At 43.5% G+C, this 15783-nt stretch overlaps 1 protein-coding gene across 1 annotated transcript in view; it reads right to left on the reverse strand.

The window, feature by feature from the left end:
* MTHFD1L (methylenetetrahydrofolate dehydrogenase (NADP+ dependent) 1-like) overlaps positions 1-15783 on the reverse strand; it is a 239925-nt gene that overhangs the window by 205074 nt on the left and 19068 nt on the right. Inside the window, exon 7 of the mRNA XM_011943777.1 lies at positions 14274-14410. Within this exon, the coding sequence (XP_011799167.1) occupies positions 14274-14410 (137 nt within the window). The remainder of the gene's footprint in view (positions 1-14273; positions 14411-15783) is intronic.

Here is a 15783-nt window from a genome sequence, read left to right on the forward strand (position 1 = left end):
CTCTAATGAACTGGGACACACTGTAGTTTGTGTGCGCCCGGGTAAGTGGATTTATGGGTTACATTACGCTCCACTGCAGATTCTTCACAAGGCTTTATTTAATTAGTTAATTTATTTTTGGAGACGGGGTCTCACTCTGTCCTCTAGGCTGGAATGCAGTGGCATGATCTCAGCTCACTGCAGCCTTGCCTCCTGGGCTTAAGCGATCCTACCCACCTCAGCCTCCAAGTAGCTGGGGCTATAAATGTGCTCCACCATGCCTGGTTCATTTTGTTTTTTAAATATTTTTTGTAGAGACAGGGTTTCACCATGTTGTCCAGGCTGGTCTTGAATTCCTGTGCTCAAGTGATCTGCCCGCCTGGGCCTTCCAAAGTGCTGGGATTACAGGCGTGAGCCACTGTGCCCAGCACACAGTACTTTATGATCAGACAGGGCATGTCCATGAAAATCTTAGGTAGCAAGGGGACTCCTAGACTACCTTGTGGCAAAGTTTCTATAAAGAGTTAGAAGTCAATTTTCTAAGAAAAACATCACTTTTATCAGATGTCAAAATGTGTGCACTTTTTCTTTTTCTTTTTTTTTTTTTTGAGACGGAGTCTTCACTCTGTCGCCCAGGTTGGAGTACAATGGCACCATCTCGGTTCACTGCAAGCTCCGCCTCCCGGGTTCACACCATTGTCCTGCCTCAGCCTCCCGAGTAACTGGGACTACAGGTGCCTGTCACCAGGCCCGGCTAATTTTTTGTATTTTTAGTAGAGATGGGGTTTCACCATGTTAGCCAGGATGGTCTTGATCTCCTGACCTCATGATCTGCCAGCCTCAGCCTTGCAAAGTGCTGGGATTACAGGCGTGAGCCACCGCACCCAGCCACACTTTTTCTTAACATAGAAAAGAAGTTGTCAGGTTGGGCTACAGTGTGTGGCTCACACAGTCAGATGTGTTTTAGGAAGATTCCTCTGGAAGCTGGATTGAGAATGCCTTAGAGGAGGCAGGAAGAAAAGCAAGATACTGAGGAGGTATCTGCAGGAAGCTGGGTGCCCAGGTCTGGAACTGAGAATCGCCTGGGAGCATGAGGATGCGGGTCAGGACACAGCATTTAGGTGATGGTTGAAACCAGAAGTGTGGATTCCCCAAGGGAAACTGGCAGAATGGGAAGGAAAATGGGTTAACAGACATCCTTGGGGAGCACTAATCTTAAATGGTTAGAGATAAGGAACAGATGATGGAGACTATCATGTCCCGGTGGCCCAGGAGCTAGGAAGGGGCATTTTCATTCAGGCCAAGAGAAAAGGGTGTGGACAACAGGTTGATATGACAGCCGTGGTCAAGCAGGATTAACGCAAAAAATACACTTTTGGCAATTAGGAATCACTGGTGACTTTGCTACAGAAATGGGCATTAGGAACCATGCCTGATACAGTCCTGCCATTACTGTAGAGTGTGTTGCCTGCAAATGGAGATTTCATTCAGGCAGACTGCCTGAGCATTCATGAGCAGATGCCCTGTTTATTCATTTATATATAAAAAATATCTAAATATAAAATATGATATACAGTATATATAATATATAATATAGTATATTGTATATATTATGGGTGTGTATATATATATTTTTTTCTTTTTGAGATGGACTCTCACTCTATGGCCCAGGCTGGAGTGCAGTGGCACAATCTCAGCTCACTGCAACCTCCACCTCCTGGGTTCAACGATTCTCCTGTCTCAGCCTCCTGAGTAGCTGGGATTATAGGCGCCCACCACCACACCCGGATACTTTTTGTATTTTTAGTAGAGACAGGGTTTCCCCATGTTGGTCAGGCTGGTCTCAAACTCTTGACCTCGTGATCCGCCTGCCTCGGCCTCCCAAAGTGCTGGGATTACAGGCGTGAGCCACCATACCCAGCCTGTTCATTAATTTTTTAAACTCTGAATGTCTAACTTTGTATTTGAAATTAAATGAACATTGATCATAAGATTATTGCTTTGTAGCTATGAATCCATATCCACCTTTCTCTGCAGTATTAAGCATACCATTAAATAGGAATGTTAAAATAATAGTATAACTACTCTAAACTAAGAACATCAAACCATCTTCATTCAGATGTTGTCATACTTTGGCAAGATAAGGGGATGACAATTGCAGCAAAAGGTATTTTACCCACTTCATGTCCACCCAGTGATCTCATCCTGGGAGAATTTTTTTCCTTTCAGGAATTGGGTGTATTTCTTTTATTTCCACTCTCATCTGTGATTAGTAGAACAAATTATTGGCTTTTAAAATTTTAAGACATTTCTTATGATTATTTCATAAATCAAAATGACTACAAGCCAAATGGACATCTGGGAATTGGGAGTACAGCATTTATCTGCCAAGTTTTTCCCCTAAAAAATAATAAGTGACCTTCCTTTTTCTAAACGTTCCTAAGTTCACCTCTAACTTCACCATTCAACTTAATTTACTGCTCAACATATGAGAAGAAAATATCAAAGATATTTAGTTGTGTCCAAAATGCTGGAAAAGACAATTCTTCTGGAAGTAAGCTTCACACTTAAAAAAGTCATGACAGATGATAAAAGGAAAACTGAAACACCATTCTGGGAATGGATATACTTTAATGACTCATCAAAAATAATTCCCTTCTACAGGAGAATCACTTGAACCCGGGAAGCAGAGCTTGCAGTGAGCCGAGATTGTACCACAGCACTCCAGCCTGGCGACAGAGCGAGACTCCGTCTCAAAAAGAAAATAATAATAATAATTCTCTTCCCTATACTTAAACATAAAATTCAAAAGTGGGGCCAAGAGAGAGAATGTGTGTGTAGATGGGGGGTGGTAACGGGGAGTTTCCTTCACATGACAAAGACTTAGAACCAAAATACCTTATTTTGGTTCTTTTAGTACAAAAACTAAGGAAATGCTCAAGTTGCAGTTCCCAGGGCAACACCAGGCAAGCCAGGCTCCTAGAGGAACAGCAGCTCCAAAGATTCATGCTCGTGCCGCCAGCCACAAACTTTCATCCATACAGCGTCTTCGCATTCATGCAAACTGCCATTGCCGGGGCAAATTCTGCTTTGCATTTCCTGACATTTATGCTTTTCAGTTCTGAGTCTCACATCGCACATCGACAGATTTCTGCATTCCATTTCCTTTCAGAAACTCTCCGGGCCTCCGCTGCATCCTTTGAAAAGTGAGGAATTGAGGCGCAGCGGGAGCACACCATGGGTGGAGTTCCTGTGACCTGCATTCAAGTCCAGACACTGCCCCTTGCCAGCGACAATCAGGGTCAAGGCTCTCTGGTGAGCATAATGTCCAGTCTGCAGGGTTGCAAGGTGAATGCGAGGCATATATGAAAAAGCTGTGAAAAGGAAATCTCCACACAATTATAAGGTGCTTCATTGTTACAGGTTATGTTTAAGACGTTCCTACTAAAAGATTCTAATACTGGCCGGGCACGGTGGCTCATGCCTGTAATCCCAGCACTTTGGGAGGCCGAGGTGGGCGAATCACCTGAGGTCAGGAGTTTGAGACCAGCCTGACCAACATGGAGAAACCCTGCCCCTGCTAAAAATACAAAATTAGCTGGGCGTGGTGGTACATGCTTGTAATCCCAGCTACTCAGGAGGCTGAGGCAGGAGAATCACTTGAATCCGGGAGGCGGAGATTGTGGTGAGCTGAGATCATGCCATTGCACTCCAGCCTGGGCAAGAAAAGCAAAACTCTGTCTCAAAAAAAAAAAAAAAAAAATCGAATTCCACGTCCTTAAAAAGCATTCACATTGGAGAAGGGGTGGAAAAGGAAGCCAGACTCTGCTGATAGTGCAGAAAAGCAAATGGGAGATGACCCACCGCCAGTGGGCTGAAGGCGATGCTTCCCACCTGTTCTCTGCAGGACACAGGCCTGCGGCCCTTCTTCCAGAATTGGGGTAGGCTCTCTTTTGTGTAGTCTACACCTCACTTTCCCATCTGGCCCCTGATGACCACAAAGACTTATTTGTGGTTAGCCACAGGTGACTGCAAAGTAACAAAGACCTCATGGAGGCTGAAACTTACCCCACAGCTAAGAAGTGAGTTAAAGCTCCAGATGAAGTTTCCCACAGAAAAATCGGAAAGGAGGTCTATATGATTCCACTGCAGTGGAACTGGCTTCGCAACCCCATGACCCTAACTCCATTTATACTATTATCTCTATGAGAAAATACATTCCATGTTCAGACCAACCTTCAAACATTTAGAACATAATCCACTGAGACTGAAATTAGAATATTTTGCCTATAAGGTATGGGAAGGGCATCGTAAAAGGGAAGTGCTTTTGGGAAAAGTGGAGATAGATGGTGTTTTAATTGTATTTTTACTCACATATTTGGTATAAGAGCAATACATCATTTCTTCTCAATTTCAGTTTCTCAGCTTAAATTCTGAACCACCTAAGACCAATCAGTCTATTAATTACATGACCCACTCCCACCACGCTTGTTTTTTTGTTTTTCTTTTTGTTTTTGTTTTTTGAGACGGAGTCTCACTTTGTTGCCCAGGCTGGAGTGCAGTGACACGATCTCGGCTCACTGCAAGCTCCGCCTCATGGGTTCACGCCATTCTCCTGCCTCAGCCTCCCGATTAGCAGGGACTACAGGTGCCCCCCCCCACGCCTGGCTAATTTTTTTTTTTTTTTTTAGTAGAGACAGGGTTTCACCATGTTAGCCAGGATGGTCTTGATCTCCCGACCTCGTGATCCGCCCGTCTCGGCCTTCCAATGTGCTGGGATTATAGGCGTGAGCCACCACACCAGGCCACACAGCCCTTCTTGGTCTTATGCCCATTAGTTTGAATATATCGTCTCACAAATCCTTCTCTCAGCACTGCTAAGTATAATGGCCTGATTTTTTTTTTGACTTTCCAAAAAGTTCTATTCACCTTCTTCCCTGGTATTAATAAACAGAGCAATGATCAGACAGAAGCAAGAGGGGAAAGTGGGGAGATGACCCCCTAAATCTGTCAAACAAAGCTCAGGGGCCGACACTATTCAGTGCACTTAATTCCACACTACTGATGTCCTGTGCTACTGATGACCTCAGTCACTCGCTGAGCATGAGGCTGTGATGTCAAGGAGGGTCCAGCGCTTTTTTCTCCATCTCACCCACAGCAGGCAGGGGAGGGAATGAACTCGCAAAACTGAGGCTGTCTTGTGTGCCCACCCCTGCCCTTTCCAAAGGTGCTCACCATCCCCTCTGAAAGGGGAGCCTGGATAGCTGGTGATGAGCCCCAGGCCTCAGGGAGGGGACAGCATTCAGTCTACTTTAGCTCAACTCTCTTAACAAGCATGGCTCTGGAATTACAAACATCAAAATAAAATATGAGTGAATTCAACACAAGCTGAGTGTCTAGGGTATTGGTCTCTCTCATCTGAGGTGGCAGGTGCTTTTTGGTTTTCAAGATTAGAGATTAGACTTTATGTGATGATCTAGAACAAGAGCTGCATGGGACAGTGTTAAAAACACTGTTCTCCTGTTTGGAATAGACATTATTCTTTTTTTCAAAAAGTCATCCTTTCACATGTATAATACAAGTACATTTAGAATTTTCCAATTCACTTTTAAAAGCCGTTCATGAGCCATGCCATGCACTAAATTTAAACTGAAAAGAACTTTGTGATAGTTCAGCTTTGCTCAAAAAAAAAAAAAACCTAGACACTTTGATCCTTCAAAGGTGAAAGACCTATATTTTTTCCTTCTGTGAATACCAGTTTTGAGGATCTCTGTGCTCAGGAGGAGAGGGAGAAATGAGATCCTCTGAGAAAAACAAAATAAAACACTTCTCTGATTTCTAGGTTATTTCTTCTGCATGCAGCTGAGGTTTACCTCATCTCCCAGCTGGAGACCATTTCAGCATTGTCCAGCTGTGCCCTAACCACAGGTTGAGAGGAGACTCCCGAGGGAGCAGGGCCCCGCCCGTACCTGCCCACCTCTTCCTTCCACGCCGAGGGCACCGCTCCACCTTGTAAACACCAAATGCAAAACCACGCCCACTTCAGACTGGTTTTGGCATCAGAGTGAAATCATCGAGGTCAGGAAGAGGTTATCTCCAAATCTACACTCGTTCCTGAGAGTGATACCAACAGCGTCATTCCCCTGCAGGGCCCAGGACGCTGGGTGTGGGGGCCTGCGTTTGGGTGGAGGAAAGGCCGGGGGGTTCCCTAGCCCTGCCCAAAAGCACTAGCTCCAGTGCCTTGGCTTCCTGACATGTGACACTCCACAGCATATGGCTAATTTAGACAAATGCCCAGGCGTTCTTCCCCTCCCCACCTCTAGGGTCTCCGTGGAAATGCTCAACGCATCTCCAAGCCTGGAAAAGATGCTCAGAAACAGAACAGGAAATTTATTCTCAATGTTCAACTATACACCCCAATGGGCGTAAGTTACAAAGCTACCAAACACAGAAGTCTATTCTGGTTTCTGTGGAACCCTGAGAAGTTCAATTCTTCATGCTCAGGCTCCATGGAGATTTTATACCTAATTAGTGTCCATAAAATATCCTTCCAACTGGGCGCGGTGGCTCATGCCTGTAATCCCAGCACTTTGGGAGGCCAAGGCAGGCGAATCACAAGGTCAGGAGATCAAGACCATCCTGGCCAACATGGTGAAACCCCGTCTCTACTAAAGATACAAAAATTAGCCAGGCATGGTGGCGTGCACCTGTAGTCCTAGCTACTCTGGAGGCTGAGGCAGGAGAATCACTTGGACCCGGGAGGCAGAGGCTGCAGTGAACCAAGACTGCACCACTGCACTCCAGCCTGGGCAACAGAGCAAGACTCCAGCTCAAAAAAAAGGAATATCCTTCCGTTTAGACAGACGGACAAAGAAAGGATCAATTTCTATTTGTAACTAACTGGATGTAACTATTCTTTAAAACTACAGAGCCTGAAAGTAATAACTGGCCCATCAGGGATCTCTAGCCAACATGTTTGGAAGTAGAGTGACTTCCGAGTAACAAGAGGCATGGGAAGGAAGAGGTTCACAGTTTTGGAGGAAGGGACTCTGTGACATCACTTAGAGTTGATAATAATCTACTGAGGATTGGAAGATGAGCCTGACTGGCCAAAGCTGGGCACTTGCTCTGGTCAGTCCCTCCTCTCTCTGGGACGTTCTCTCCTGGTAGTCTTGCTTTTGGTTTCACTCCCTTGGCCAATATTCTGCTGGGAGACCTCACAGACAGAGAGCTAGAGACACTTTCTCCTTCCCCCATCCACACAACGGAAGCAAGTAATACCAGGCTTCCAGTGAGGGATCCTAAGTCACACTGTTTTACTAGTTTATCTACTTATGATTTGAGTGATTTGCCCAATTGACCCACATTTGCCTAATTGGCCTATATATTTCTTTTCCTCCACCCTGCACTGCCGGGTGGAGTGCAGGGGTGCAATCTCAGCTCACTGCAACCTCGACCTCCCCAGGTTCAGGCGGTCATCCCACCTCAGCCTCCAAAGTATCTGGGACTACAGCCACCATGCCTGGCTAATTTTTGTACTTTTTGTAGAGATGGGGTTTCACCATGTTGCCAGGCTGGTCTCAAACTCCTGGGCTCAAGCAATCTGCCCACCTCAGCCTCCCAAAGTGCTGGGATTACAGGCGTGAGCCACTGCACCCAGTCCCCATTAGTATTTAATTTCATTCCCTCAACTGCTCCATAAAGTAGGGAGTATTATTATTATTATTATTTTTGAGACAGTCTCGCTCAGTCGCCCAGGCTGGAGTGCAGTGGCCTGATCTCGGCTCACTGCAAGCTCCACCTCCCGGGTTCGCGCCATTCTCCTGCCTCAGCCTCCCGAGTAGCTGGGACTACAGGCGCCTGCCACCACGCCCGGCTAATTTTTTGCATTTTTAGTAGAGACGGGGTTTTACAGTGTTAGCCAGGATGGTCTTGATCTCCTGAGCTCGTGATCCGCTTGCCTCAGCCTCCCAAAGTGCTGGGATTACAGGCATGAGCCACCGCGCCGGGCAGTGGGGAGTATTACGATTGCCATTCTACACGAAGAAACAGGCTTAGAGCAGCAACAGCTAAGGCTTGAGCCCAGAGCTGTGTGTCCCCAAAGCCTGTGCTCTACTGCTTAATGAGAACACAAATGTTGTGCCCGACTGGAAACCTTCAAAGGCAGTTTTGAGTGGTTGAGGCAGGCTGCCTGGTAACCAGAAGGTGAGCCCACACCGCTAAGACTACCTGTAGTTTAAGAGATAGTGGATAGAACTCTAGTGTTACACAGTCATACCCGATGCCCAAACCTTTCACCCTTAGCTTTGGAACTCCCCAGCCAGATGTCCCACAGCAGGGATGTGTGAGGGGCAGTCTTGTTCCATGTCAGGTATAAATAAGCACATCAGAAATGCTTGTCAAAGATAACGTCCTTCGACTTAGTAGCCATAATCCTAAGCTTGTTCTCTTCTTTTCTTAACTCTTTTACCATTGCCAATAAGGAGAAGAGACTATAATCTTAAAATGCACTTTTATTCTTGGTTCATTAACTGGACAACAAAAATCCCCATCTGGGCTGGGCACAGCATCTCAGGCCTATAATTCCAGCACTTTGAGAGGGCCATGTGGGTGGATCACTTGGGGCCAGGAGTTTGAGACCAGTCTGGCCAACATGGCAAAACTCCAAGTCTACTAAAAATATAAAAATTAGCCAGGCATGGTGGTGCTTGCCTGTAATCCCAGCTACTCAGGTGGCTGACGCATTTCGCTTGAACCTGTGAGGCAGAGGTTGTAGTTAGCCGAGATTACGCCACTGCGCTCCAGCCTGGGTAACAGAGTGAGCCTCTGTCTCAAGGGGGGAAAAAATCCCTATCTGTTGTTAAAATTTTTACTTTCAGTGTTTTCCACAGTGAAGTTTTTCCAAGGGTGTGCCAGGTGTGGACAGAGTCTGTCCCGATTGGGTGCCCCAGGACACTAACCCATGCCTAGGTAGCTTTGTGCACCACTGTGACCTCCAGACAGCCATTGAGTGGTACAATCCACATATTACCATGGCTCCACATTACCACGACTCCAAGAAAGGCTAGAATTCCTACTCAGGAAATGAATGGCAAAGGTTTTCTGCCCCATACACTCTTCTTATAAAAATACAACACAAGAACAGCGACAATTCAAATGTCAGGCAGACACAGGGAGGCATATGGGTTACAGGGAGGTATGTGGCTAGTGAAAGACTAGCTGCTAACATGAAAGACACAGGCTGTCATTTGTGGTGAGACAGGAGCCTGACATAGGTAGGTAAGCCAGGTAGAGGGGGGACAAGTATGGGGTGGGGCCATGAACATTTCTTCCCATGTTTTTGGCCACAAAGATGAAGCAATAATAAGAATGAAAGTTGACAGTCTCTAACATTTGCAGTGGTGCCACTATAAATACCAAGGACTTAGGAGAAAAAAACGTGTGTGCAACATCAACTATGAAAGAGAACCTTCTGATACATATGAAAACAAGAATGTTACCCAATGACTAGCTTCTCCAGAAAGTGAAGTCACTTAATCATTCTCAAAGTTCGGATGAGATTCATCCCAAAGTACAGAGACAAGGTGATTTATTCCCATAATAAAAAAGTACTTTGAAAAATGTCTTTGTTTTTCAAAAATACAGATACAACTAGCAAAAGTATCTGTGACAGCTGCGAAAACATTCAATTGCCAAGGAAGGTATTTTCTCTCTCCACCACAGCTGTTCAGTGCAGGGCAAGGTTTATTTTCCTCTTCCACCGAGCTTCCAAATCAAAATTGCTAGGCTCTCAAGAGCAAACTATTGCCCTTGAATTTTCTTGGATAGGCTGCCACCACGCGGTGACTGCTAAAAACGCACACAGGTTCAGGTTTCATTGCAAGGCTGCCTTCCTGAGCTGTCTTAACCCACACATTACATAAATTAGATCCACCTGCCATGCAAAGAGTCCAGATCTGCTGAGACACCTGGCTTCCCTGGCAGGATTACAATTTACTCCTCATTTCCATTCTCACTCTGCAACATGAGGAACATGTATTTTTAGATCACGTTCTGTAGTAACTGATTGTACTTAATGCATTCATTTAAAACTTGACTTTGCTTGAAATCTGTGAGCTGTACTGTCATTTTTAAAAATGAAAAACAATCATTTCAGACATAAAAATAGAAAACAATATCCTAACATATCTAGACAACACCTATTGCCCAGTTTAAGAAAAAAGGCGTGAAGGTGTCTAGGTTTTCTTTCCATCTATATCCACATCCTTGCTTCAATAAATGCTTTTCGGATTTGGTTTGCAGTTTGCATTATTTCTTTATATTTTTACTTCATTTGCATAGAATCCTAATATACATATATTAGGATTAAATAATTAATACATAATATAATATATATTATATATAATCCTTATATATATTAAACAGTGATCTAAATGTCCTGACCTAAATATATATATTGATTCTATATATATATTAGGATTATATATAATACATATTATATGTATGTATGTATTAGATTACATATATATATGCTGTGTTGCTTTCAGACATATATAAATGGTGTTATATGAAATACATCTTTCTGCAACTTGGGTCTTTGTTCACTGAACAGTGTTTTAAAAAATTCGGCCGGGCGCGGTGGCTCAAGCCTGTAATCCCAGCACTTTGGGAGGCCGAGACGGGCGGATCACAAGGTCAGGAGATCGAGACCATCCTGGCTAATAGGGTGAAACCCCGTCTCTACTAAAAAAATACAAAAAACTAGCCGGGCAAGGTGGCGGGCGCCTGTAGTCCCAGCTACTCAGCTACTCGGGAGGCTGAGGCAGGAGAATGGCATAAACCCAGGAGGCGGAGCTTGCAGTGAGCTGAGATCCGGCCACTGCACTCCAGCCTGGGCAACAGAGCGAGACTCCGTCTCAAAAAAAAATAAAAATAAAAAAAAAAATAAAAAATTCTTCCGGCCTGGGCATGGTGGCTCATGCTTGTAATCTCAGCGCTTTGGGAGGTCGAGGTGGGCGGATCACCTGAGGTCAGGAATTCCAGACCAGCCTGGCCAACATGGTGAAACCCCGTCTCTACTAAAAATACAAAAATTAGCTGGGCATGGTGGTGCACACCTGTTGGCGCACACAGCTATTCGGGAGGCTGAGGCAGAAGAATCACTTGAACCCAAGAGACAGAGGTTGCAGTGAGCCGAGATTGTGCCACTGCACTCCAGCCTGGGGGACAGAGTGAGACTTTGTCTCAAACAAACAAACAAAAAACAAAACAAAAAAACACGTTGCTATCTACAGCTCTAGTTTATTAATTTTCACTGCTTGTATATCATTCTGTTTTAGGAACATATGTCTATGCATACTCTACGTGCAACTATACTGATTTATCCATTCATGCTGATGGGCATTTAGGTCACTGTTTAAATACTTGTTGCGGTGTACTTGGTTTTGCAAGTCGCCTGCTTGGCCCTCTTCCAAGTTGTACTTTCCTTCTTTCCCTTCCTTACTGTTCTAGAGCTTTTTGCTAGATTTTCCGTCCTGCTCTGAAAATTGCCTCAGTCTCTCCTTCTATCTTATGGCCCTCAGTCCAATTCTTTCTCCTGAGGAGGCAAGAGCTGAAGTTGCTGCAGACCTGTACGGATACACCAGCACGAACTCGGGATAACTCGAATAGCTGCCACGGGTAACATATTTGGTGCACGTGACTCTGATACACTCCCTAGTGGTCATCAAGCTCCAGAAGATGCTCAGGGAGGGATACTGTCCTCTCAATATTCAAGAGTCACCGTTCTACAGGGGACCTGTGGCCTGCCCATCAGTAAAGGCAAAATCCTGCCCCTGTCTCCCTTGCACCTGGCTGGATGCTGCTTTCACCAACTCATGGAGCCAACTCAGTCCTGACAGCAGAAAGGGGCCAAGACCCACAGAATCACCACCGCTCCTCTGTCTTAAACAAACAAACAAAACTTTTTGCACTATAAACATGCTGCTCTGACCATTTGTAAACACACCTTTCTATATATGTGGGCACGTTTTGTCTATGATGTTTACATACATACTTTTTATTATTATTATTATTATACTTTGAGATGGAGTTTCGCTCTTGTTGCCCAGGCTGGAGTGCAATGGCGTGATCTCGGCTCACCACAACCTCTGCCTCCCAGATTCAAGCGATTCTCCTGCCTCAGCCTCCCGAAGAGCTAGGATTACAGGCATGCGCCACCACATCTGGCTAATTTTGTATATTTAGTAGAGATGGGGTTTCTCCATGTTGGTCAGGCTGGTCTTGAATCCCAGACCTCAGGTGGTCTGCATGCCTTAGCCTCCCAAAGTGCTGGAATTACAGGGGTGAGCTACCGTGCCCAGCTGTATCATATATATTTAGAGTGAAATTCCTAGGTCGAAGAGTAGCTGAAACTCCATTAAACTGCTTTCCAAAATGCCTATTTCAAATTTAAACTCCTGCCAGCAATATATGAATTCCCATGGCTCCAGACATTTGTCAATATGTCTAACTGGCACCTTTTACCTACTGCCAATATGACTGGTGAGCAAAAACAGTAGGAAACCAGACAGCTTTTCATGTGTCTTCTAAACCTCAGATTCCTCATCTGTTAGTGGCCTGTCGTGTGTCCGTTTTTCTAACAGATTGTCTTTGTCTCACTGATTTGTAGGAATCTTTTATAAAATACTAATTGCTGGCTAAATGTTTGTTGTAAATATCTTCTACACTATAGCTGTCTTTTCACTTTTTTAAGAACTTCTTTTCAGAAAGAAAAACTTTGGGGTTTTTAAAAATTTGGATGTAGTCAGATTTATGTATCTTTTCTTTAGCAATCTGTGCTTTTGGGGTCTCTTAAGCTATCCTTCCAATGCCAACATCTTAAATGCATACGCCTGTACTTTTTTCTATAAGTTTTACAGTTTTGCTTTCCACATTTAGGTATTTTAATATAGAAAGTGATTTTTTTATATGTAGTATCAGGTTAGCAATCCTATGCTAGACTCATATACATAACTAGTTAAGTCAGCATGATTTTGAATAGTTAATGTTTTAGTTTTTTTGTTTGTTTGTTTGGTTTTTTTGGAGACAAAGTCTCACTTTGCTACCCAGGCTGGAGTGCAGTGGCACGATTGCGGCTCATGCAACCCTTGCCTCCTGGGTTCAAGCGATTATCCTACCTCAGCTTCCCGAGTAGCTGGGATTACAGGCTTGCACTGACACGCCTGGCCAATTTTTTTGTATTTTTAGTAGAGATGGTGTTTCACCATATTGGCCAGGCTGGTCTGAAACTCCTGAGCTCGAGTGATTCGACCACCTCAGCCTCCCAAAGTGCTGGGATTATAGGCATGAGCCACCATGCCTGGCCTTTAATCGTTAATCTTTCCCCCATTGATCTGCAGTACCTGCTCTCAAGCTTCCATATATGCATAAATTTCCACTTTCTTCTGTTCTGATAGTCTGTTTGTCTACCATATTATCCTAATTACTGTAAGTGCTTAATAATTCACACCATGTGGTTGGGAATGTCTCCCACCTAGTTTTTCCACAAAATTGTCTTGACTCTCTTTGTCCTTTATGCTTCCATTTGGATTTCAGAATCAGATTGTCAAATTCTACAAAAAATATATCAGGAGTTTATAATCTGCAGACAATATCTTTAAGACATGGCATCTTCTCCATGAAGATGATACTTCTGCTTTTATATAGGTCTTCTTAATAATTTTCATCAAAATTATAATTACTTTCAAAAGGTCATAATGGATACTAGATTTACCAAATGACTGTTCTGTACTTACTATGGTGAGAATTTAGTTTTTAATCATAATGGGGTGAATTACAGTGATAGATTTACTCATGTTCAATCACCTGGGAATCCTAAAAGAAATCTAACTTGCTGCTGTATTTGGTATTCTCAGATTTCGCTCATGATTATTTCATTTATATTCATAGCTGAAACTGGCCTGTTAATTTTCCTTTAGCATCTTGTCATGGTTTGGTTTTGGCACTCATAAAGTCTGTTAGGCCATGTTCCTTCTTTTTCCTTTTGCTAGAGAAAAGGATTGTGTTAGAATGATCTGTTCTTTGTTTGATAGAGCTCATTTGTAAAACCACCTGTTGCCTTTTCTTGTTTGTTTGTTTGGTGAGCAGACTGATTCAATGTCTTTAATGGATATGGGTCTATTCAATTTTCTTCCTCTAACTTCTTGAATTAAGTGCTTAGCTTAGACATTTCTAGACGTTCTTCTGTTCTAACATAAGCCTTCAAGATGGTATGTTTCCAACATGAAATTTACCTTCCTTTGAAGCTGGGGTGTTTTCCACTGGGAACTCATTGTCATGGACCCTTTTCTCTGGAACAGGCATTGCAGAGCAGCTTCCAAAGACCCATGGGCCCCCACTACCAAAATCTTCTTTCCATCTAGGTTGACACCTACTAACCAAATGAAAATTCGATATTATACTCAAAACTTCAGATCTTTCCTTTAAAAACTTTAACTTGAGAAAAAAAACCCTTTTAGGCTAGGTGCATGGCTCACGCCTATAATTTCAGCACTTTGGGAGGCTGAGACAGGCAGATCACTCCAGGTTAGGAGTTCAACACCAGCCTGGCCAACATGGTAAAACCTCGTCTCCACTAAAAACACGAAAAATTAGCTGGGCATCGTGGCATATGCCTGTAATCCCAGCTTCTTGGAAGGCTGAGGCAGGACAATCACTGGAATCCGGGAGGTGGAGGTTTCAGTGAGCCAAGAGGGTGCCGCTGCACTCCAGCCTGGACAATACAGCAAGACTGTCTCAAAAAACCTTTTTAAAACTTGACCTTTTTCAGCACCAACCTACAATGACAATGAACTAGGAGTGCGGTGTTATAATCAACAAAAATTATCTATTCAAACCCTTCTGGTTCCAATTCCTATTCTTTCTGCAATATATAACTATAATTTACCAGACCAATTTACTCTTTTCTTTGAGTACTTTCTGATGAAGTGGCTCAGAATCTTCATCTTGATCATCCATGTAATGAAAAAGCACTTTAGATATGGATTATTTCATAGATTTGAGCTTAATATTACTGCCCAAAGGGCATATATATCCTGAATGTTAACCTTTTAATAAAACTTTGTCATATATTTTTGAAATTCTTCTTTGATTGTTGCATGTTCAGGGGCAGGAAGGGGCAATTCAAATTGGAGTAGAGAAAAATATTTAGTTAATTGAATTTTTTTTTTTCCCCAGATAGGATCTTGCTTGTTGCCCAGGATGGAATGCTGTGGTGTGATCACAGCTCATTGCAGCTTTTACCTCCTAGGCTCTAGCAATTCTCCTACCTCAGCCTCCCGGGTAGCCGGGACCACAGGCACATGCCAACACACCTGGCTAATTAAAAAAAAAATTTTTTTTTGTACAGATGGAGTCTCCCTATTTTCCCAAGCTGGTCTCAAACTCCTGGGATCAAGCAATCCTCCCACCTTGGTTCCACAAAGTGCTGGGATTACAGGTGTGTGCCACTGCGCCTGCCCAGTTAGTTGAATCTTTATGTTCTCAGCTAGAAAGCCCTTAAATATATAAATACTTGGTAGTAATTTACTCATTAAATTTAACAATGAAGAAAGAGAAAATATTCATTTCTATTTCATTGACATAAAAATGCCAAATCAAGGGGACAGCAATGGAAATTAAGTCCTGACTACTGAAAAGCAAGCTGCTCACCAATAAATCCCAACCTAGGTTCCCGTACCCTAAACTACATCTATTGGCTTCTTCATTTTACTCTCTTTTTTTTTTTTTTTTTTTTTTTTTTTG

This window comes from Colobus angolensis, unplaced genomic scaffold (genome assembly GCF_000951035.1).
Source record: "Colobus angolensis palliatus isolate OR3802 unplaced genomic scaffold, Cang.pa_1.0 Scaffold221, whole genome shotgun sequence".
NCBI classification, from domain to species: domain Eukaryota; kingdom Metazoa; phylum Chordata; class Mammalia; order Primates; family Cercopithecidae; genus Colobus; species Colobus angolensis.